The sequence below is a fragment of the Triturus cristatus genome, chromosome 9, assembly GCF_964204655.1.
Source record: "Triturus cristatus chromosome 9, aTriCri1.1, whole genome shotgun sequence".
Lineage (NCBI taxonomy): Eukaryota > Metazoa > Chordata > Amphibia > Caudata > Salamandridae > Triturus > Triturus cristatus.
This window is the reverse complement of record NC_140592.1, coordinates 383,557,791-383,583,711: the sequence shown is the minus strand read 5'-3', so window position 1 is coordinate 383,583,711 and position 25,921 is coordinate 383,557,791. Positions and strand designations below refer to the sequence as shown.

The window sequence follows — 25,921 nt, the reverse complement described above, 5'->3', positions numbered from 1 at the left end:
TTTTAGGTATATGTTGTGGTGTTATTGGGGTAGAGGGTGGAAAGTATTTTAGGTTTTATTGTTTAATAATTAGTTGCTCATTATTATTCATTCATTAATTGATAAATATTTATGGTAATTTTTTATTTTGTGTGTGGATTCTGGATTTATAGGGGTAATGTTTGGTGAGTAAATTATTTTTTATCTGTTTTAATTTGATTTTTAAATAATAATATTTGTTTATTTGATAATTAAATATGTTAATTATGGAGGTACACTTTTTTAGCAATTTAGATGTGTGTTATGAATTGTGTGGAGATATGGGTAGGAAATGAAATATATTAATTTTATGTAACAATCAATGTGTTTGATTATAATGAATTTCTATTAAATATAGTTATTTGTTTGTTAATTTACTTTTTTAATTTTTATAAAATAATGTTTGTAGGTAAGTTTTTAGATTTTCTTAACATTATAATATGTTTCTATCTAGCGTAAGTTTTATTATTTTTATATTTTTTTTGTTTTTAACATTTTTTTGTATTGTATTTAATATTTTGTTTGTTTTTAATTTTGAATTGACTTATCCAACACTTTCCCTACTGTTGCAATCACTGGAGTGGGAATAGTAATTTGTACCCCTCCACTTTATTTAACACCATTTTTTATATATAAAAGAACGATATTTTGTACATCGATATTTTTTACATCGATATTATTTTTTCGATATTTTTATATTTTACATTATAAAGATAGGATGTTGATATTTTTGACAGATATTTATGTGTCGATATTTGTGTATGGGGATATTTTGATAATCGATATTATGTCAGTGATCCGAATATATCTGGCTTTGAAATCCAGCTCCTTTAGACTCTGTTCATGAGCCACTAAGATTTTCCTCACCTCAAAGGCTCTTTCCTTCGCCTTCAGCAGTTTAAAATCTCTCTCCTCCCTCGTCTCTGCCAGTTCCTCTGGGTACCTCTGGGTACAGGCTGTGGGAAGAGACACTGCTCCCTGCCGTGGCAGGAAGCTCCAATTCAGGGATCACACCCTCTGGCACTGCAGATGGTTCCTCTGCTGCAATTCTGAGCTGGTAGCGTGAGTAGCACAAACAGCACCATGCAATGCACAAAGGTGCGCAACCATTCAAGTTGATTTTGCTGCCGCTCAAGTAGAAAATCTACTTGAGAGACAGCAGATCTAATTGCACGGTAGCCCTTTTACTGTGACCGCTCGCAAAATCCGGCAACCACCCATGTTAGAAAATCGTGCTAGGGGACCCCAAATCTCACTCAAGCTCACCTGGTCACATATTCTAGAGCCTTGCAAGAGAAAGATTCTGCAATGCGGCAATTAGCAGAATTTGGCCAGAACTCAGCGTTAAAGAGTAGCATGGAGTGGCCAAAATTCTGCCAATTCAATAGGCTGTTCTAGTTATGAGCATTTCAGTTTCAATTGTACGACAATCAATAATTTGGGTGACTCCTATTCAGTCGACATTTTGACCGCCCCCTCAAAGTAAATCACAAGGGGTCTTCATCAGGACAACTAAAAGCTAGCAACCTACAAGGGAAGATACAGTAACTGTCAGTGATACCCTTCAGTGTACCAAAATAGTGTGAATATATCTATGAGGAAACTAGATCTCACCTGACCACACCAATCTTGGTCCTATTCACACGTCATGTATTTAGGGCAGAAAGAATCTGTAAGAGTCAATCCAGCTGCAAATAAGGAAAAAAACATACTTTCAAGCATAGCGAGGAAAAGAGTGACGGCAACTCTAATATCATAGAGGACGCATGCACTGTACGGTACTAGAGCATGTTGCATGCAACAGACCCATAGGCAATTCCAAAAACACCAGGAACCACTCAGAAAAAAATCATGATATAAAAGTATATGCAATGGTCCAGATACTGAAGGCTGAGTATCATGTTGTAATTAAATGTATGCCAACACAGAATATCATGCAATAGATGGTGTGGCTGCATGTCAGCCCATGTATTGAGCTAAAGAAGTCATCATGAGAGAGGGCAAGAGCAAACCTGAGTTTCATGAGGGCAATACTGCATGCCAACAAAGAAAAATATGCCCTGGAGGGTGTGGTTAAAAATCCCCATATGCAGAGGTAAGAACAGGGACTATACTTTCAAGTTTACTGCCTAAGAAGAATCAGAGAAACGTTTAGCATAAGACACAAAATTCCTATCGGTATACCATAAAACCAAGAGAACAGCCAAGCATTATGTGCCCGAGGTGTGTGGGTAAGAAGTCCCTGACAATGCGTGGTCTGCCTGAGACCATGAACTTCTACTAGAAATAGTCTGAAAGAGTCACGCGAGAAGAAGCCCTGCATCTGTGCATCAGTAAACTTAAATGCAGGTGGATCAAGAAACATGACTGCTTGTGTACTAGAGAGAAGAAAAGCATCACGTAATCAGAAGAGTAATATCTGCACATATGGAAAGTAGAACGCATCCAAGCAATTTGTGTATCTAAATTTTTTCATTTGTACCGCAGAGGAATCGATGACAAGAAGAAGCATTTACAATTGTTTGTTCTTCTGAAAAGACAGTTCTCAATCATGACCCTAACAAAAAAGGAGGGGAGGGGTGAATTTTACCACAAGGGGCCAATTCAAATACTCACTTGTCTATAATAGCAGATCCTATATTATAAGCAAAACATTGAACAAGAGAAGAAAAAGACCCAAACACTGTACATACAGTAATAAGTCTTACAAAGAAGGTAAAGATACCAGAGATACAGACTATGCTTCATTTGATGTACATAAAAACAAAAAGTAGTCATTAGCTGTGTAGCAAGTACCTGTCTGTACATAGACTCCTGGAGTAAATCATGCCATGCTGGAGGGCATTTAAACCATTGTGTGAGTGATGAACTGCCCCCATTCGTCCTGTGTATTTATTCCCTAACGTATGGATTGCACTCATTCAATCCATCTGCATTCAAGTTCCAGCAGTATCCAGCACCACCTGCCATTTGATTTTGATGTCCTTCATTGAGTGGACATGTTGTTTGAAATGTTCCACTAAAGGTGCTTCTGGTGCTTTGAAGTTAATTCTGTTGTGATGTTGAAGTATCCGTGTTATCACTTTCTGTGTCGTTTGACCAATATAGATTATGAAGCAAGGTCACCAAACAGCATAAATCACATCAAGTTTGATTGGCCTTTGATTTCTTTGTTATAATTGTGTTGATTTCTCTTTCATATAGGATAATTTCGACCATGTATCAATGAATAATTGAATGATTCCTAGGGGACCATTGTTCTATATGTGGTTTAATACCCTTGTTCTTTGAAATACTGGGTGCCCCATATGTTTTGATGTTGGGGGAAAACTCATCAGCATAACAAAATAATCCATTTTAGTTTGGTCTCTATTTTACATTTTTTAATCTCAGCCCGCTTATAGGCTCACTATCTGTAACCAGACATTTGTACCCAATAAAATCTCCCAGTGGGACGAGCGTTTCCGTACAGAGCAGTCTCACCCTCTCCCAGCCGGTCACCAACCCCAAACCCCAAAAGTAAATGTACCACTTTGTTCCAACGTTTCAAGCCGGAAAGGCAAATAACATTCAGTTTTTTAGAATGGGATGAACACAGGGCTTTAAGTGGGCCGGGTCCTGCCGGTGCTCAGCACCAGCAGTTCTTAAAAGCAGGTGCTGATACGGGTCCCTATCAGGCTCTCTATTTTTGCCCTCACTCTCAGAGTGAAAAACAAATCTTAACTCTGAAGCAGTACCACACTTCACTGCCTTTGATGTAACTTCTAAGAGACTCGTTTTAGTTCTTTCCGTCTCATCATTTCAGAACTGAAGCATTTTCAATATTGTAATCAACAAAGCCATAATTGCTGCTTATTTATCTTATGCAACTAACAAACATTGACAAAGTCAATTGTACTGGCTTGTTGTAGGTGTAATGTTACTTGTTGTATTATATATCTGAATGCAATGTCAGATACAGCAAAATACCGGTCGGGCAGCACACTACACTAAGCACAGATTTGAGCTTACGTGTTTTTAACCCACGCCCTTAATTACATCGTCACGCCCCTTTGAGAGACCTCCCCCATTTCTTTCATCCCACTTAAAGCCCTGGATGAACATATGTTTTTTTTCTTCTTTCCAGTCTGAAAAACTCCGAATTTTGAGGGTTGTCTACGCATAAAAGTAGCTAGGTATTATTAATGGCAACATTTGTTAGGGTGGGGGGGGGGGCCGCAGGGTCAGTTTGAACTTTGGGCATGACTTGTAAAAAAACTATCTAAATGGAGATAATTGCAGCAGCACAAGTTATTTACCCCGAGGTAAAGGCGAGGGCACACAACGAGATTGAAGGACAATTATGACAATGGCAGTGCACTCTAGTGTTGCAGGGATTCTGCTCATGCACAGAACTATGCGCAGGAAACCAGGACCTCAGTGAATTGCGGTGTACCAAAAACTCACCTCAGTACCCAGAACCCCTATCCGACTAGCATCAGTGTCTCATTCGCTCTTCGTATAATCTCGAAGCTACCAATGATTAGACAACCCACAACATGCGACTTAGAGTACTGTCAGGAATGGTGGGAATCAGAAATACCTGTTCGTTATTATTCTCATATCAGTTCACAACAAGAGTAATCAGAGACACAGTAAACTTTAAAACGTTTATTTTATAAACTACGTGTCCTAAGATGCAGTACTTTGGCTAACATAAGCAGACAAATGATTAAAAATAAAACCATCAGCATTGTTACAATACCATAGAAAATGAAGGGAGAAATCATTTTACAAATGATAGTGGAATACAACCATCCTCCCTTCGCTAGTAAGCTAGTATTATTAGATTAATAGAAGGTCTCTAGGTTTGAATGGGGAACCCCATACCGTAAATATCAGCTTAGGTGAATCACATCACAGGATCAGCTTTGCTCTGTGCCTGGAAAAGTTCTTCTCCAGAATGGGTGTCTAATGCATGCAAACGGCAATATTAAAGTTTCAGATATTTGCAGCTGTGTGTGTGTTATGGCTAGAGCGTAGGCCGATCAACCTGAATTCAAAAGCATACATTGTTTGTTGGCCCTGACTGTTTCTGCACACAATGTTCAGACCAAGGTTGCGGTGCACGTCTAGGGATGTGAACAACAGACCATTCTCATGTGAAGAAAAGGCAGGCAAGCAGTTTTCATATAATAACATCGATCTACAGTGTTGTGTGCAAAAGAAGCAAAAGTGGCAAGATGGCGTTTCTAACTTCTAAGACGCTTATGCTAACATAGCAATGTGTGCATCTAAAACTCCGTCTCCCACTACACCCTCCCTTGATCGGACCATGGACAAAATGGGGACACAAATCAGGAACGTAGAGTTCAAGGTCGACAAAGACAGAACCAAGTGCATGTATTGGAAATCCAAATAATTGGGAGTGAAACTTCGAAAAACCAGTGTAAAAAATGAAAAAGAAAGAGAGAGAAAAAAAGAAAGAAATAGTTCACATTTTGCAAAGGCTCAACAGAGCCGAAATGTCGAACCCAAAAAAAAATGTCTAGTTCGTACAAGGAAAGTTGGACGCCATCCATGTTAATCCATCAACGTGTAAGCACAATAAGTACCAACAGCCTCCAAGAGGAAGTCATTAGAATGTTCTGTAAAAGTTTCCACCATCCAGTCTAACAAGGTAAACGAACATACATGTTCCTCGATAACTGGAGCCTCTAGCACCATCAGAGGACAACTGGCGTGTTCTTCAAGATAACTTCTCGCCAAGAAGTCATACGCTGCCGTACCAATGTCCCAATTCCCTAGGACTCCATGTGCTGCTCCACAGGCCATAATCCTGATACCAGAACAGTCCAACTCATGAGCCACTAAGAGACTCATCAGTCGATCATAATCCGGGGCAGGAGACACCGAGTTCGACAAGCACAAATCCAGAGCCCATTCGAAAGGACAATCTAGGCAATGAAAAACAGGTGGCACGCAAGTAAAGTAGGAAAACCGGAAGGACAAGCCATAGGCTATGCTTAAGGTAGCCAGTGGTAATGTTCCATAATATTCAAGCATCCGGTTACGAAGATGGAGCAGCCGGGACAAGCTGTCGTGCGACACAAATTGTGCAGCCATTGCGCAGTAAGCAGACCAACAGCAGCACACCAGCCGTGAGGGTGAGAATCAACGGGAGCCCGCCAAAGGCGCTGGAAAAAATAGAATGAAAAAATGCCGGTATCACACCAAAGATAGTTTGGAAGGAGGTCACGAGGCCGGAGCCCACAACTTTGAAAAAATGTGCCAAGCAAGTTGTTGACGAGGCATTAAATATAGTGTGAATCAGAGCACCAAAATGAAGGGGGAGATCAGTATTTAAAAGCGCATACACCTCGGTGCGGGTGTTTGCTACGTGAAGGACAAATGTTTCACGGGAGGAAGTCAGAGCGACTTCTTTTTGAGACAATAGAGCCCTTATTCTGCTCATCTTGTTGAACTCTGCTTTCAAGGTTGGGATGGAAGGCCAGATGGAGACATCCAGCCGCCCATGCGGTGGCGGGAAAAGGACATTTTTACAGCAGACTACTCGTTGTGATACAGTCACAATGTAGGGAATTCCCACTAGCATCCCGCAGCAAGCCATATTTAAAAGCAAATAACTACCGTTAGCTAACAACGTAAAAGAGGGCATAATAGCTGGCACTGGAATCCCTTTCAGGACGCAAGCTAAATTTGGTGCTTGAACATTGCATGCGCCATGCAATTGGATGTTTCTACAGACTACTGAGTGATCAGGTGTGGAAGTGCATTCCTCTCCTTTCAAATAAACTTCTTTTCCTTCTCTCATGCACCTGTATGTAAATGGGAGTGACCAAACTTCATGCAGGAAAGCAGTACCCAACGGTTCATATCTGCCTAGGGCATAATGTTTCATGCACGAACTGAACTTAAACAAAGGAAATGGTAATGTGATTAACCCGTGGATAAGCCACACAGCGGAGTTCAATTCGGCCACAGAGAAAGGCAAAGGTTCTAACTTTTCAATATGCAGTAATGAATATGTTGCATCTTTCATGGAAATGAACTGTTGTTTCACAGTCAAATTAATTGGAAGGAATAAAGACGATGTATTCATGTAGTCCCAGGGAACTTTCCCAGCCTTCAATGTTTGCAAAGTCCATGCAAACTGCATTATAGAACACAATTGATTTTGACCATGATATAACACAGACAGATCATCCTGCACAATATCCACAACAGATGAAACAATATTATCTAATGTGTAAATTCTGGAAGAAAGGGTGTTAATGCTATTATCGATAACAGCTAGTACTTTTTCTAAATTGGCTTGATCAATGGCTCTCAATCTGGAAGCAGCTTCAATTTGCGATAATTTCCAAACCTCGTTATAAATAGCATAACCCACCTTTTGGACCTGCCACCCACAGGACCCTTAACAAAATCATTCAAATCTATTTTGTCATGTAATTTTGATAAATGAAGTTTAACAGATGCCATGGTGGAATGTTGCAGCCAGTTCAGACATAAATTCCCTACAGAGTAAGTAGTAACTGAATGGGAAGATTCAAAGCGGGGGTCCACTCGAACCTGGGTATACCCAGGGTGTAGACCCAGAAACCGATGTTGACAGGAGTCTGAGCTCTTCTGCCATATCAACCATCCTTCACGATCTAAATCGGAAATGTTGAAGGATGTATTAGTAATGTACGACTGCAACTCTTCAAGGGACAGATCTGTATGATTATCCCAATTAGGATAAGCACCCAGATCAGGAACAGAGGGGGAATTCATCTTTTTAGTAGTAGCCAATCCAAAACAGGTGGTTTGAAAAATAGTAGAATTCAAAAATAACACGCGGTTTAGGATAAGGCAAGAACGATGCAGAGCTTCAGTCCCTCGCACCTGCCATTTCTTAGAACCCCAAACAGATTTAAGATCAATAGTATCTTTCCACAGCTCATAACCCCCGATAGCCAATTCATCTATAAAGGACTTGGAATACAATAATTTAGTGTGGGTCAGCCTAACCTTCGAAGCTGACTCTGCCGCCACTTTAAAATAAAAGGCCTCAGGCTTAGAAACACTGAAATCAGTAAAATATGTAAATTTGTTCACTAATGTGCTGGAGCTGCCTTCCATTGGTGCCGGACAGTGTTCCCATTGCGTATAATTAACAAAATTTCTAAAGGTATTGGCTTTATGTGGGAAATGATTGCCATAATGTTGGTAGCAAAATAGTTCCCCATAATTAGCAGTGTCTAAATACAAATCTTCAGCATCAAAGGCAGCATAATATTTTAAATCAGAAAATAGTGCCTCTATGGCCTGAACGTCCCAATCATCAGAGCGGATGTTTTGTTTCACAACATCACCCATAGAAACACAAAGTACATTGGGGACATTAATAACCTCTGTGGGTCCTTGAATTTGAAATTTTACAACATCCCACACAATCCCATCCAACACAGGCCAGGCAGTAATATTCACAAAAGTCTGGTCCCTTTTCATGATGTGTGATGAGGAGTGGGGGGCTAAAGTTCCATCAATTAGTCTAATTGTAGATATTTCGTTGAGATAGTGTCCATTTACAAGACGGAAACATACCACCACAAATCCAATGGACATAAACAAAAAAATACTTATGAGCATCAGCCAAATATAAGTCCAAGGTGAAATTAAAAAATGTCTTTTAAACCAAACAGCAAAAATAGAAATTTTCGATGGGGCATTCGAAGTCATAGAGTTAGTGTCAAATGAAAAAGGTGACTGGTCAACTGCAGTTGATTGTAAACCAGGCAACGACAAATCTGTGGGATAAGTATACTCAGTATCTTCAGGTGGACCACCAGCCGGTGGTGGCAACAAAGGATTAGTAACTGTATGCATCTTGATGGCAATATCTGGTAGAAGCCGGAGCCAAAACAGAATTTCTCAGCATCGCAGGGCAAGAGACCGCTGGAGTCATACTAAGAAGAATCGTCCACTCGCTGTAGTTTGACATTGTCAATGGAGATGTACCTGTTATCCTTGCGACCAGGAAGTGGAGGTAAAAGGACTGTTCTTGTATCCTGCACGCCAAGCACTGGTACTGGTGCACGATAAGAGGGGCCGAACTCCTTCTTGTTCTCCACCTTCTCACGGACCAGCTCACCAACTCGAGGTAGCCAGCCGACTACCGGAATCTGAAGCGCAGAGTCAGTTGTGGAGGGCAAGTGTTCCTTTGCAAGACTGTCTCTGGTCTCTTGTAGATTCTGTAATACAGCACAGTGAACATCTACGTCAAAGGGTGCCGCTATGTCTAGACCATCAAGGTCCAGGAGAAACACTTTTATGCCAAAGAGCATTTCGTATGGGGTCCGCCCACCCAGAGATCTTCCAGGGAGATTATTAAGTGCACGTTGTACGTTATACAGATGGGCTAACCAATTCCTGCCAGTGCCTAAAACTCTAGCTGTCAGGGATTGCTTTAAGTCACGGTTCATTCATTTCACAACACTGTTACCCTCAGGCCGGTATGGAGACGAAAATTTGACTTGGTCCCCCAAAGATCTCATGGCTTCTTTGTACGCCTTAGAGGTGAACACAGGACCTTGGTCAGAATGAAGGGTACCACATGCGAAAATTCCCACAAAGACACGCAAATCCCTGATGACAGTTCGAGCATCAGCACTCCTTTGTGGCTACACCCAAAGAAAACATGTGCACGAATCCACTGCAACTAAGATGTACTTGTACGCAGTATCAGAGGAGAAAGGACCACAGTGATCTAAATAAACACACCCAAGTGGTTTATTAGATATGTACAACTGCGTTTGTGGTGGGCGCGCAGCAGTCGAAGGTTTAATCTGCTGGCAAATGTCACAATCAAGAACATAAGCACGAGTCTGTTTGTATAACCCGCACCACCAGTAACGTTGTTGTAAGAGAGTAACAGTCGCTGAAACGCCGGCATGGGCAGAGGCCATACCTTCGTGAGCCGCTGTTATCAAGGAAGGTCTGCAGTCCGCGTTGGGAATCAATCTGTCACCAACATCGTTAATTCTCACATAGGGGACTTTATCAGGACTTAAATGATAAGAGTACCGAGAAGGGAAACCTCTAGGGTAATTACCTCCCTTCTCTGTCGCAGCAATAGCTGCCAAGATGTCATCATCAATCTTACTTTTGGATCTTGTAACCGCTGCTACTAGATATGTTGCCACTGCTGTTTTCGCTGCTTCGTCAGCTAAGCTGTTCCCGACAGAGTGGACACCAACTCGCTGGTGCCCAAGAGTGTGAATTACATTCACGAGAGGCAGATTCTGTTTAAGTTCTGCCACCCGAACCGAAAGCATTTTATGCTTCATTGTGCTACCTTTGGAATCGCGATATTCATTCTGAGACCAAAAGAATAAATTGTCGTTAAAAGACTGAACACAGTAAAATGAGTCACTCACTATAAGAGTAGTAACACGAGGATCAGCAAACTCCAGTGCAAGCACTAGAGCACGTAGCTCTGCCAACTGTGCGGTACAATCACCCAATGACTGCGTATGCACGACATCAGACTTGAATTCACCATTCCCGAAAGTACCCGCTACAATTGCGCAGGCGGCTGAATAAGCATGCTTCGATTCCGTCGCCGGTTGCGCCGAACCGTCAGTGTAAATGACACAATGGTAATCTTCAAGCGGGCGCAAAGACAGAGGAGCTGGATGAACAAATTCATACTGCAAGAGTACTCCTGAGTCGGTAATGAGGCATCACAGATCTAAGGTGGCATCCGGTGATGTCAAGGAAGTGGCCCATTGTATCCAACGTGGATGCAAAGCTTTAGAATTAGGTACACTGGCTTTCGTCACTGCCTCTAGAGCAGGATACGGTGTAACAACCAACATGCGTTTCCCTTGCGACAGTGCTCGCTCTTTAAGAATCGCCATCTGTACTGCAGTCAAAACTTTTTAGACCGTGGAAAAGCGCATTTCAGCCGAAGTGTACAGATGTGACTTGTAGGCAATGGGGACTGTGTCGTCCTCATTGAACGTTAAGTACATGAAACCCACTGCGCCAGGCACAATTCTTATCACCAGGTTAGTGTGGTTATCACGTGTCAGTAAGTATTTCGAAGCAAGACGATCAGCCTGCAATGATTGTAAGATAGCTTAATGCTCTGGCAGCCAGCTCGATTTGGAAAAAGTTGGTCGTACCAAGGCATATAGCGGTTTGATACGCTGGGCATAATCGGGAATGTAAGTACGCCCGAAATTCAGAATACCCAGCAAAGACTGTAATTTTTTCAGCGTTGTCGGAGCACACAAACATGCACACTTCTCCAAGAAGTGAGGGGCTAAACCTCGACCTTCATTGTTGAGCTCGTAGCCCAAAAACAACACTGTATACTCTGCAATGTGTGACTTCGCAAAGTTGAATTTGTAACCGAAGTCCGCAAACATAACAATGAAGCGATCAACGCGACACAGATGCGGCCATAATTAGTCATCTGTGAGATAGATATCGTCAACATACGAGTACGCATCAGGGTCAATGCTGTCTAACAGAGAGACTACACGTGCGGCAAAGATGCCAGGGCTATTTTTATAGCCCATGGTCAATCTCTTAAACTGTCCTGTTTTTGTTTGCCACCAGCAGTAAATGCAGTCCACTGACTACTAGAGGACAGATTATGGCTGAAAAAGCCATTGGATATGTCAAGTGTGGTCTTAAACCGTTTTCTCACGAGACTATCAACGAGGGCAGAACTGTGGGTATTCTGTACAGCACAAGTCTGACAATGAGAGTCCAAATGCCGGTAATCCAAAACTATGCGGTACGACCCATCAGGTTTAGTTACAGTGAATAGAGGATTATTCATTGGTGACACACAGGTTTCAATAACACCTTGATATTCCAATTGCTCAAGGATTTCTGCGACGTGAGATCTAGCTTCGCAGTGCATGGGATATTGGGGCTGCGGCTGGGGCATAGACCGTAAAGGAATCTCATGGCTTGGCGACAATTTATCCCACCCAACCTGAGTATGGTACAGAGCCGGAGCAAGCACCTGGGCCCACTCCTCTGCAAATCTTTGAGCGTGATCCTTTGGCACTGTGTGCGCGAAGGACGGGAGGATTACCTCCTCCCCTCTAGGAGCAGCCAAAATGAAAGCTGGGGGCCAGTCCGCCTCTGCTAATAGAATATCATATGTAGAGGTCAGATTATCCCAAAAAATCCCTTGTATTGTACGTTGTATGTCACCTTCAATCAAAAGGACTATGTCATATAGTCTGTCAGGGGGAGCCACTCTAGTATCTGCAGTTTCTACAGTAATGAATGTGTCAGTTGCTGTCGCCTCCAGATATGGACGCAGTGCTTGCCGCACTACTGTAACCTCCGCTGCGCTATCGAGCAGCGTTAGTGCCCATGTCAGGTTCCGAAGCTGCGTTCTCACTATCTGTGGCATACCTCGCTGTTAGCGCAGCAACCTTCTTCTTTTGAAACGGGGGACGTTGATGTGCAAATTCGTCCTGCTTGCTCTTACCGTCAGGCTGACGGGGTTGCTCACGTCCTTGTTGGGCACCCCGACCTTTGCCACGTTCTCCGCCACCGGACTGTGAGGCCGATGTTTCCTGTGAAGAACGAGGAGAACGTTGTTCAGTAACCTGAAATCTGTCAGGTGACCTAATGCTAGTGCGATCGCGCAAATCATATGTGCGTTCACTAGACGCGTGTACCGGTGACGCAGGACGAGACCCCTGTTTCTGTTGCTGCTTTCCTTCTTTCTTAGTTCTCCAATTCTGTTTAGGAAAAGTTGGACGATCGTATTTGAAAGACGAACTCGCCTTAGTTTGCTGTTGTACATCTGGAATGACAATAGTAGGCTTAATCCCCAAACTACTGCGGCCAATAGTTCTATAAGCCTCCGCAATAATTTTAGGCAACTCTCGGGGCTTATCGAGTTCATCAACGAGGGCTAAACCATTCGCCACTTGAAAGTGAACCGCATCACCCTTGAGGTTATCAAGGATAAGAGTGGCAACTACGTCGAACACACTGACAAGCCTCATTCCCAACTCGACTGCCGCCTCCACACCATGTTGATCTTGAACACGTTTGATGACGGAGGGCAGCCATAGATGGGGTGCCTAAGCACTTTGAGTAGACCACTGCAAAAACTTTACCCCAGTTGTCACAATCGGCCACCTCTGGGACTAAGTCTTTCTGGAAACTAATGCTGAGTATCCTGTGTTTCTCCACAGGAGTAGAGTGCGGAAATACTGCTTCCAGCTGGTCAAATTTCTCAGCAAGCCAATAAGGTAAATTGTCCTTATTTTGGGGGCGCTTGCCCATTACTGAATTAACCATGACGGGACTTATGACAATCCCAGCCGGGCCAGCTGGCTGCCCCGCAACAACAGGTGCCCCCACTTGCACGTTGCACTAAAGCCCGATGTACTGTAATCAGGGCTGTATGGAGGACACGTAACTCATCCACCGTAGCATTCAAATAACGAGGATGAGGTGTAAATCCGGCCAGTACCGGCCAAGTGGCCCCTGGAATTGACGAAGGGCCCAAACGAACCGATGTAACGTATGGGGAAGGGCGCAATTAAACCAAAAGTGATGCTGCCAAGCCGAAATAGGAATCTCCAGCGCCCTATATGGCGTATAATTCGCTGGGACCCGCGTGGGAGTATAGGAGTGAAACGTAGTCGTCCGCATTCACCGCCGGCATAGTAACCCAAGAGTTAATCAACTCGTAGGGAAATGATGCATCGGCACTCACCACAAAAATAACAGCCATCCCATCGTCTGGTACCCCGAACTGCGTCAAATGACGCCGGAGAGGTGCTCAGCTATGCGCCGCAATATCGACCACAGCCATAAGGACACAGAGAAGAAAAACAATCTATATTATAGTAGCACAAGGGTTAAAAAATATAAAAACCTTTTTAATTGGCAAGCTTGATTGAACCTATTAACTAATAGGTAGGTTAAAACCGTCACTCCCGCTATCCGGAAACAAGAGTGAGGGCGTCGTGGACTAATATAAGCACTACTAAGGCGTCTCAAATCTTAAGACCACACGTTAGGTGCGCCATGTTGCAGGGATTCTGCTCATGCACAGAACTATGCGCAGGAAACCAGGACCTCAGTGAATTGCGGTGTACCAAAATCTCACCTCAGTACCCAGAACCCCTATCCGACTAGCATCAGTGTCTCATTCGCTCTTCGTATCATCTCGAAGCTACCAATGATTAGACAACCCAGAACATGCAACTTAGAGTACTCTCAGGAATGGTGGGAATCAGAAATACCTGTTTGTTATTATTCTCATATCAGTCCACAACAAGAGTAATCAGAGACACAGTAAAGTTTAAAACGTTTATTTTATAAACTACGTGTCCTAAGATGCAGTACTTTGGCCAACATAAGCAGACACATGATTAAAAATAAAACCATCAGCATTGTTACAATACCATAGAAAATGAAGGGAGAAATCATATTACAAATGATAGTGGAATACAACCACCCTCCCTTCGCTAGTAAGCTAGTATTATTAGACTAATAGAAGGTCTCTAGGTTTGAATGGGGAACCCCATACCGTAAATATCAGCTTAGGTGCATCACATCACAGGATCAGCTTTGCTCTGTGCCTGGAAAAGTTCTTCTCCAGAATGGGTGTCTAATGCATGCAAACTGCAATATTAAAGGCGCTCGAGTTTCAGATATTTGCAGCTGTATGTGTGTTATGGCTAGAGCGTGGGCCGATCAACCTGAATTCAAAAGCATACATTGTTTGTTGGCCCTGACTGTTTCTGCACACAATGTTCAGACCAAGGTTGCGGTGCACGTCTAGGGATGTGAACAACAGACCGTTCTCGTGAAGAAAAGGCAGGCAAGCAGTTTTCATATAATAACATCGATCTGCAGTGTCGTGTGCAAAAGCAGCAAAAGTGGCAAGATGGCGTTTCTAACTTCTAAGACGCTTATGCTAACATAGCAATGTGTGCATCTAAAACTCCGTCTCCACTACACTAGAATGTTCACTAACGTTAATAAAGTATGATCGCTGGGAGCAGTAGTGATTTAAAAAAATCTTTATGAGGCTTAATTTAAAAAAGAAAATGATAACATAACCACTGTACTGTTACCTAAAGTACCTGCTGAGCAATTTTGGTTGACAGGCATTGTGATGTAACATCATAATGACCACTGAGAAATAAGCCAAACACCAGAAGCTAGAGCTAGGTGTGTCAGTCTACAATTGGCTGGTGGCATATTGTGGCATTGCATCATTGATAGGGGTTCTAGCAAGCAAACCTTCATTGCCAGCTAGTGCCCTCTTTCTTAGCCAGCTGATTAGCAAGTACAACCCGAACCGTCTATTGGTTGGTCTAATGTAAGTTTTTTTAAATTAGTTTCTATTGGGTTGACTTTGATTTACGAATTCAAAAGTAGTTTTTCAGCTCTTCATTGTTGGGTCAGTACCTCTGGAATATATACTTGACACACATTAGGTGTATGCAAGCAATCCAACTCGTATGAGGAGTCTGATTTATGTGTGTACTATCCATGTATAAGTCGGACTTTGTCTTTTTGTTTTTTCGCAGGGTTCCGGGAGAGCAGGTAAAAAATATCATGTGGCAAACTCTCCAGGCGGTGAACTTCTGTCATAAACGCAATGTGAGTATCTTAATGTCTGCACTGTCTCTCTGTGCCTTCTCTCACTGATTCTATGAAGACCATCTGACACCACAGTGCATTTGCCTCACCATCTACTCAATTTTCATATGCTTCTCCCCTTTTCCCTCTAATGCCAGCATAACAAAGTTTAATGATGTAGCTGCTCCACAAAATGTAGTCAACCTTGATGCTTGCAAGCTTTGTTTGGTCATGATTCACAAGGTGTTGCAAAACTGAGAAAAACGTAGGGGCCCATTATGATGTCCTCCTGCCATCGCAAGGGAGCCAGTGACCAACTGCCGAAGGTGCGGCGGTCCCTCCAGTGGCAGTGGCATTAGGATGCGCCCACGACACTGGCGGGTGCATCCTGCATTTATTACATTGCAGCGGGCGGTGCTGCAAGCAGCACCCACCGCAATGTGAAAAATGCATGTTGTGCATTTGAAGGCACAACGTGACAGGCACTGCGCGGTGCCTGCCACCTTGTGCATTCAAATGTAGGGGGGTACCATAGGTACCCCCTGAGTGCACCCCGAACACCCTGTTGCCACCATGGAAAGGCACGTCTCCACATTCATCCTAATATGGATGGCGGTGTCTTACAGACACCGCCACCATATTGGAGCCCTTTTCCGTCCGATCGCCTATCCGCCGGTGAAAAACTGGTGGACGGTCTTTCTGTCCGCCGGGGTCCCCCCCGCCATCGTAATATGGCGGGGGGAAATGGTAGGCAGGCAGTGGGAATTGGCAGGCGGATCGCCGCCGCCATATGGGCGGTGGCGATCCACCCGCTATAATAATGACCCCCTAAGTGAATTATTTCCTTGTGGACAATTTACACGCATAGCGTCAAGTGGAGAAGGTGCACATGTGTAAATTTTCATTTTACAGTGTAAAATCTGTTCTGGATTCCCATCCTGTGCATAATTCCGCTATGTAGTGGTTGGGTCTGGAAAGATTGCAGTCATTATCTTGGGTATAGTTATATGACACCCTATGACATTGACGGTAAGCCCATAGTGCCTCCCTAATACACTTCCATGTTAGATAATTATTTTCTACCGTTGAGGTTGGAGGTGTTTAGGAGAGTCCCAAGAATGCCAGGAAAATCTTTGAAAAATTAATGAGTAATTTTGAAGGTCAAATATTTCTGGAATCTGGAGATAGTTTTTTCACCAATAGGCTTCAGCTGGGTTGAAGAATGTAAAAGGGAAGATTTGTTGTCTTTGAGGGTGAAAAGTTCTGGACCTATCCTAGAGTCATAATCCAATGTTTTTTTTCTCGCAGCATGAAAGTGTAGAGGGGAGAAAAGTCATTAGGCAAACACTCAATTAACCAACAAGTTTCCTTAATACATAATAACTTGCGGACAACTACTTACGGTTGGTTGGTTGATTACAAAGCCAAAAATAACTGAACTTAAAGACACCTCAACACGAGGGTATAGAAATACAATGGAATTAGCATAAAGCCAAATCTGTGCATAAAATTTAGACGGTGCAGCATAAACAACACAATTAGTTCAAGAAGTAGGATACAGAAAATCAGGAAGCAGGAGTCCAGGTTTCCCTGCATCGAGGATTGGTGAGTAAAAAGCTTAAAATCTATCCCTACACTAGCACTAAGGTTACATCCATCATAAGCATTTTCAAAAGGAAGGATTAAAAGGTGTCAGTACATGGAGTCTTCCTAAGAATTCTCTCCACGATCAATGGGTCACGTAGTATAAAGCTACCACCACAAAGACAGAGCTCGTTCTAGGATGCTCTCTTTCTGAAGGCAAGATAGAAATGGGGCACTCTCCCTAATTTCAATTACCAATTATCTACAGGTAACACTCCCATGATGCAATTTGAATCACGCCATCCGCTCTGCATACAGTTCTGAAGGTATTTTCTCCATGATGTCGACGATGTACCTTTCTCGCTATAATTTGTCCTTGGTTCTCAAACCTTCTTCTGTGTGAAATGCAACGACCTTCCTTTATTGACTCAGGCAACAGGATTGTAACTTCTCTCCTTGCCTATCTAATAACACAAAGACATTATTCTGCCTAACAAGAGCTTTTCTTCACCTGCAACATAAAAGGTGAGAAAGAACAAATTCCACAGCACACATAAAATTCAAACTGTTAATACTAAAGCAAGAGTTTTTAGGTACTTGCATTTCAGGCCTACGAATTTCAACTAACATAAGAATGCATCATAAAAACTTTACGAATTCACATAACAGTAATGCAAATTTCAACTAATACATTTACATACATATGAAATAGCATGATTAATAAACACAGTTAATACTTGGATATTTGTCAGTTGCACAACACAAGTCCTGCACATTAACGTTTTCTGATACTTACATTCATTTTCTACATTGATTCTCCATGCTACTTGTCAATGTCCTTAAATACATCACTTATTCATGTTAATACAATTTGCAATTCTAACACTTCACGTTAATACAGTAAATGATTATATGCGGGTGCGCTCTACACGTGGTTAGAATGCACCCCTACAAATGAAATGAGATTTCCACTCAATCAAGGGCCCTCAACATAATTTTCTATTATGAGCATGTTGTTCAGATTTGGTCAAAACTGTAACCAAACGCTCACCGTAAATGGCAAGTACCTGGTGTGTATGTTATACCTCCAGAGAGACTATATGCCTCTTCGACATATAAACCCTTTAGTCCATAGACAAAAAATTATTTTGGCTGATTGGGCTAAGATTGATAGGGCTCAATGAGAATTAGAAACACAAAGAAAAACAAACTCATTGATGGAGGAGATGGGCTTTTCTTATGATGAGGAATATATTTTAGAGGTGGCTCAGAGTGAACATACTTGGCCCAGTCTTCAAAGAGATCTTATAGGTTCAGAAAAACATCTTGAAAAAATATTGGAAAGAGAGCCTAGGACCACGGTGCCTTTGACAAAGGATACTAAAATTCAATTGAAAGACAGAGGACCTTATTTGGACTGCTGAACTCGTGGTGGCCATCTGACCGCCACACTGCGGGTCTGCCCACATTATTTTGAGTGTGGCAGTCGGACCGCCGGCTTGACCAACATCAAGGATCCCGCAGGGCCGACAGCCTGCAGCCGGCCTGAATATGCTGGTGGTGCCAGCACTGCTGAGCATATTACAAGTTTCTCTTTCACCGGCCTTTTCATGGCAGTGAGCCCCGCTGTGGAAAGGGTGGCGGAGAGGCAACTAAGGGGGCTCTAACAGGGTCACCTGCCAGATTTTGGCCTGAGGGTGCATGCGGGGGCCCATGTTGTGTCCCCCTATAATTGTACCCCCATTCCTACACTGTATGACATGCATGCCACACCATGCAAGAATGTGCTTCAGGCACTGTCACAGCGGCGGGCTGCATGTTAGGCTCTCCTATGAGCCTAACAGCTCACTGCAGTGAGACTGCCACAGCACCTCATGCCCTCCATGGATTACACTCGTAATCTGGTGGGCAGGTGCACAAAGGGCTTGGCGGTCCTTCTGTCGACGTGGCGGTGGCGAGCCGACAGGACAACTGCCAAACTCGTAATTAGGCTCAGAGAATCAAACCCAACTGTATATGCATTGAGCCATTCATATAAGGAGGTGCATAAATTGGAATCTGCGGCATACAAAAGCATTGTGTCAAAGAGGTTTATGAATGTCATAAATTATGTCCTCCCGGAAACAAAATAAAGGATAATGTGAAGGAGTTAATTAAAGTTTCAGGTCTATGGACACATATTGTTAGAGGTCAAAAAGGAAAGTATAAATCTCGACTCAAAGAGCTATCAAGTTTGACTAATTAGGAACAAACTGACACTACAAGAGTGAATTTGACAGCATACAGCAAACCATCAAACAGCCTTGACTTCAGCACAAGATCAATATAATAAAGACAGAAATGCAGACCAGACTTCTGAGCATGATCAAGTTTGAAAGTCTAAAGACTAATCCTTGGGCTCTTCTTCGTTCCATGATTAAGTCCGAAGATACAAAAAAACACAGACAGAATGTGAGCTCGATCATTAGCCACACATGGAGCTCCCCCAGATAAGAATGTAAAAGACTGAAGCAGTTGGCCGAAAAATTGAGACATCAGCTGTAACACAATGGTGTATATCCAACTCCAACACTTTAACACTTTGTTAAATATATATGCCCATTGACAGTGAGATGAAGTGGAGGAGTTAATGAAACACCTTCCAGAGGAGTTCAAAAAGAAAGGAAATGCAGTTGTAGAAGAGGGGAAAACATTACATTGCAAACACGTCTTTAAAATCTGCACAAGACTCAGCAGACACAGCTTCGAACGTATGTTTGGATATCAGTTTCAGGCTTTAAAAAAGAGATGTAATACAACATTATAGATCCGCATTTTACAGAAGAGCCTGTGATTGGGCTTGAGGTAGCTGAGTTATTGGATCTTAGTAAAAACACCAAAGGCGCTGTTAAGACAATGATGGCCTTGTAGATAACAGAGCTCAATCAAAACAGCCCTTTCCTTCAACCTTCCATTGGCAGCAACAAGAAGTGTTATTCAGTCAATGTGGGACATGGCAACAAGGCACGCAGCCAAAGCACACTTTTCGATATAAGAGGCAAAGGTGGAGGTCAAGTCTCAAGAGGCTACAACATTTGTGGGAGGCAGTATACAGCAATTTCATTAAAAGCGGAAAAAAATCCCAGCAGACAAATGGATACTAAATCTGTCACAATATAGCTATTGCATAGAATTTATGAAAATGCCCCCAACAGAGATACAAACAGAGCAACTCATCATCATACAAAAAGAAGAAGAGGAGTTAGTCTTGGAGGATGCAATAGTAAGAGTACCAAGTTAGGACTTAGGGCCAGATGTACGACCAAGAAAATTGTGCATCGTAAATTTCGACTCTTTTGCGAGTTGCAATTTGCGAGGCGCAATTTCCGATGTACAACAGTGTATTTCACACTGTTTGCGATTCCCAATGGTGTCGCAAATTGCGAGGCTCACTAATATTAATGAGCCTCTCGCAATTTGCGAGCCCTTTGGGAATGACAGCCCTCCCAGGGATGGTGGCCTGCTGGGCTCAGCAGACCACCATGTCTGGGACTGCTTTTTAATAAAGCAGCTTTTTTTTTTTTTAAATGCTCCCCGTTTTCCTTAAAGGCTAACGGGATACATTTAAAAAAGATAAATGAAACCTTTCAGTTTCATTTTTTTAAGGGCAGGCAGTGGTCTCTGGGACCACTGCCTGCTCTTATTTTACCACATATTCACAAAAGAGAAGGGGTCCCCTTCCCCTTTGCGAGTGGTTTACCACCTACTTGAAGAAGGTGGTAAACTGCGAGTGTTTTGAGGCCGCAAATGCGGTAGCAAAACACTAGTACATAGCATGTTGACTCGCTATTAGGAAGGGACGCCCCTTCCTAATAGCAAGAGTCGCAAATGCTATTTTGCGAGTCAGGGAATCTCCAAATAGCATTTGTGCATGCTATTACCCTTTTTTGCGGCCGCAAACGGGAGGTTCTCACGTTTGCGGCCGCAAAAAAGGGTCGTACATCTGGCCCTTGGACACTAGAGAGGGATATGTGCAAGCAAGTGGAGGAGAGAGGCGTTAGCCTTCCTGGCTTAACGCCTCTCTCCTCCACTTCTGAAATGCAAGGCTGAACTATATTTACAAGAATGTGGTGCAGCCTTGCGTTTCCCCCTGCCATGGTGCTAAGTTTAGCAACTTAGCGCCAACGCAGGCACCCTTGCACCAGAGTGCAAAGGTGTCTGCGTGCAGAGGAGGATTGTTTGTTTGTAGGAAGGTGTCCCTTCCTGCACATAAGCAATACTAGAAATGCCATTCTGTCACTTTCATGCGTGCTGCTTCATGCAGCACACATGAAATTGACAAAATGGCATTTCTTTTTAAAAGTTTGTTTATGTATAGGAAGGGACACCTTCCTGTACATAAACAAACAATGGCATTTTGCTTTTTCCATGTGTGTTGCACAAGGCAGCACACATGGAAAAAGCAAAAACGAGGAGAAACAATGCATTTCTCCTCGTTTCGCCATCTGAAGACCAGTTTTTACCTGGTCTTAATTTTGGGACTGCCTCTTATGTTCGCCACCCTTGTACATAGGGGGCAGCGTCAAAATGATTTGGTGTTGCGGTGGAACACCCTCCGCAACACCCACTGCCCACCCCTTTCATGCTAACCATAGCGTGAAAGGGGGCCTTATGTACAAGGCAGCGTTAAGCCACGTTAAGTGGCTTAACGCTGCCTTGTACATAAGGCACAGCCCCTATCACCACCACAAAGTCACTATAAGTGAGGTGGTGGTGGTGACAGGGGCTTGTACATATGCCCCTAGAGTGTTCTAAGTATACTTCTTAATTCCCAAACAGTACTTGACTCTGAGACCGATACTGCTCTTGTGCTTTGTAATCAGGTTCATCAAAATGCAGAGGTCCCAACTGACATCTCTTCTGTAGGTGATTTCCTTGCTACAAGAGAACAAGTTTTTGGCAACAGTAGACCTGTACGATGCATATTTTCACATCCCACTGCATCCAAAATGCCCCAAATACTTATGGTTTGAAATGAAGGGAATACTTTACCAATTCAAAGTTCTTTCCTTTGGAATCAAGTCTGGGCCATGAGGGTTTCTAAACACTTACTGCAGTAGCAGCATACTTGAGAAGCAAACATTCATGTTTATCATTGCTTAGAGCATATGCCGGAGAAGCCAGGTTCATTGTAGCAATGTCAAACAGACATACAGTTGGTGGGACATACTTTTTTTAAGTTGGGTTTCACAATCAACATAGAAAAAATCCTCTCCTACATCTGGAGAAAGTAAAGAATGTCCAGCAGGCAATGTCGGATATGTAAGCGTGCACTACAAAACTGATTTTAAAATAGAGTAAAAGCATTTCAGAAACAAATTCTCCTCTACCAGACGTCTCTGACAGTGAGGAATGTAATGACATTGTTAGGGATGATGACTATATGTATTTAATTTATTACGAATGCTCTTTTCCATTTCAAACCATTTTACGAATGGTTAAACAGTCAATGGTAAAAAACTAAGGGGAACTGGGACGATTTAGTGGCTGTACAGAAGGAGAGACAATGATGGCGCTCATACAATATGATAAACGGAAGAAGGTTTCACCTACCAATACCACATTTTAGCATCACAAAGGATGCATCACACCAGGGATGGGCAGCACATATGAATATTCTTTGGATCAGAGGCCAAGAGTCTGAAAGAGATGCATTGCAGCACATGCATTTCTTAAAGTTAAAAATCATTTTTCAAGAAAAACACAAATATTCACCAAGAAAGAATAAAAAACAATGGGGCATATTAACAAGGCGGCGCTATAAAATTATCGCCGCTTTTGCGGCCGTTTTCGGCCGAAAAGCGGCAATAATTTTATCGCCTTATCAGCAAAGACACGCTATTGCGTGTTTTGCTGACTTAGCGCCCGTTTCCAGCACATCTAACTTTACATCGCTTATGAGATGCAAAGTAGGCGTGGCTGTGAAACCAACCAGCGAAAATATCGCGAAGGCAGCTTCGCGATATTAACAAGGAAGGGTAGCGATTATTTAAATCGCGTTAAGTATGCCTTAACGCAGGAATTTAACGTCTGTTAAATTCCTGACTAAGGTATACTTAACATGGGGGGTGGATTCTGTGGCTAAGACCACAGGCCCTATCATCTAGGATATCGCCGTTTTCCACCATGGAAAACGGCTATATCCACACTATCGCTGGAATTTTTATTGCCTCGGCGATGCGCGTTGTTGATAACGCGCTAACCGGACGATAAATTCCAGAGATAGCTGGCGATAAATATGCAAGCGCTAAGCGCTTTGCGATATTTATCGCCGGCCCTTGGTAATATGCCCCAATCTTTTTGAGAGCTTATCAGACAACACAATACCCATGTTTTACCCCAAAAAGTAAGGAGGAAGAGCGATATGCTATTATCTAATTTAGCACCAGAAATATGGAAATGACAGTTTCAAAGGGAATTCCATTGCTAGCAAACCACGTGGCAGGTGTGGACGGTGTTCAAGCAGACAAATTAAGCAAAACATTAGGACAGTCGGAGGTAATTCTTTTAACCACACAAGAAAACGCAAAACGCCAAAACTTCACCTCCAGTTATAACCATCCACAGGGAAATGCACGGTTTATAGATTGGTATAGGAGATTTGCCTATGCATTTCCTCCCATACTGGTATAAACAGATGCAAACCATCCAACATGACACTTGTAGTAATAGCACCGAAATGGCCATGCCAAATTTGGCACTCACATCTCAAGGAAATGTCTGACCAGCACAGCATAATTCTTCTCGTACACAGTGACTTGCTGACAATGTAAAGGGGGCAGATAACCATATAGAGCCTCAAATCCAAGTTGTGGAATTAGGGCACCTAAACTTACCAGATACATTTATTGCTATTATTAAAGGGGCAAGAAACACATCAACTCGAAAATGTTATGAGGAAAAATAGCGTAGCTACTTTAATTGGTGCTGCAGAAATAATCACTTGGACAGACTAGTGAAACAGTGAGCATACCTTAGTTAACTTGTTAGATGCAGGGTTAAGTTATGTATCTATTAGAGTGCGTTTATCAAACATTAGAGCACAACACAAAAGGAGTGTACAGAAAAACAAATGTTTGTTGTACCAGATACTACATTTTTTTGGGAAGGCGCAAATGTGGGGATGGAAGACATATAGCTGTTTTTTACTACCCATCGCAATCTCTGGTGTTAAGGGACAGTAAAAAGGAAAGATGCCCCCCCCCCCCCCCCCATGCCATTGTAGATGTCTCCAATGGCGAGCGGGGGAATTGCTTTTTTTTATTTTCAAAATCCCACTTTGGGGTTTTGTTTTTGAAAATAAAAATAAATTATTGAAACTTTACCGTGTGGCTTCATCATGTTCCAATACATTCACAAGAACTGCCTTAACGGCAGTTCCTGGGATTGGTAGAAATGTCCATTGGGTTGACGGACATTTCTAAATTTGGCAGGCCGGTACTCTGTCAGGGCGAAGGAGTTATTTACTCTATCGCCCTGATGGAGCAATATACTCTGTCGCCGTGAAGGAGTACAATCCGTCCACCAAGTTACAAATCAGCCCCATAGTTACTTAGTTGCAGGGATGGCCTCTCAATTAAAACTCTTCAGATTCCCCCTTGTTGGAACAGAATGGACATTTGAGTCAAAAGGCATGACCAATGATACAATCTTAGATTTGGTAAGGCCAAACCACCCCTTTCCCTAGGGAGGGACATATAATTTGTTGATCGCCTAATCCTGCCATACTGCCAGACGAATTTGATAAAGATAGACTCCAACCTTTTGATAATTTTATCATCCAAAAATAAGGGTATGGCCCTAAACAGATAGAGAACTCTAGGGAAGATAGACATTTTTAATACATTAACACGCCCAATCAAAGAAAGGTGTAGCACGTCTATCCTCTTTAGCTCTTTTTCAATGGATTTTATAATTGCGGGGTAATTCTCAGCTATTATTTCCCCAACTGAGGCATTGATCTTAATCCCTAAATAGGTTGCTGAATCCACAAACCTTGAGTCATTTTTTACTATATTTGGAGAACAAATTATTTGGGTTTTGGCCTCATTAAGAAGGTAACCCGACCTCTTACCGAATTCCTCCGCTATTTCAACCAAGGCCGTAAGCGCCTGCTGAGGCTTATCTGTAAATATTGCCAGGTCGTCGGCATAGGCCAGAATTTTACTAGTATGGCCATTACAAACCACCGGGCTAATCCTGGGAGACCCCAAAATTTTCTGAATAAGGGGGTCTATATAAAGCGCGAAGAGGATAGGGGAACAGGGGCAGCCTTGGCGAGTGCCCCTCTTAATATCTAGTTTCTCGGAGCTCTCGCCCATAACCACCACCCTGGCAACGGGATCGACATACATAGCTTTGAGCGCTCTGATAACCTTTTCACCAAATCCTCTCCCCACCAATACGCCCCAAAGAAAATCTCAGACAACCCTGTCGAAGGCTTTTTCTGCATCGAGCAGGATCATGGCAATCCTGCCTCCCCCTGCCCCCCGGGCGTCAAACAGCGCTATAGCTCTTCTAACATGGTCAGTTGTACCGCGGCCCGGAATAAAACCATGTTGCCAGGGGGAGACTAGACCGCCAATGATCCTGCCCAATCTCCTTGCCCATACCTTAGAGTATAGCTTCGTGTCTGCATTTATGAGCGAAA

At 42.9% G+C, this 25,921-nt stretch overlaps 1 protein-coding gene across 1 annotated transcript in view; it reads left to right on the top strand.

The window, feature by feature from the left end:
• Positions 1–25,921, top strand: part of LOC146798004 (cyclin-dependent kinase-like 1) — a 327,585-nt gene that overhangs the window by 154,493 nt on the left and 147,171 nt on the right. Inside the window, exon 4 of the mRNA XM_085625238.1 lies at positions 15,597–15,669. Coding sequence (XP_085481364.1) covers positions 15,597–15,669 — 73 coding nt within the window. The remainder of the gene's footprint in view (positions 1–15,596; positions 15,670–25,921) is intronic.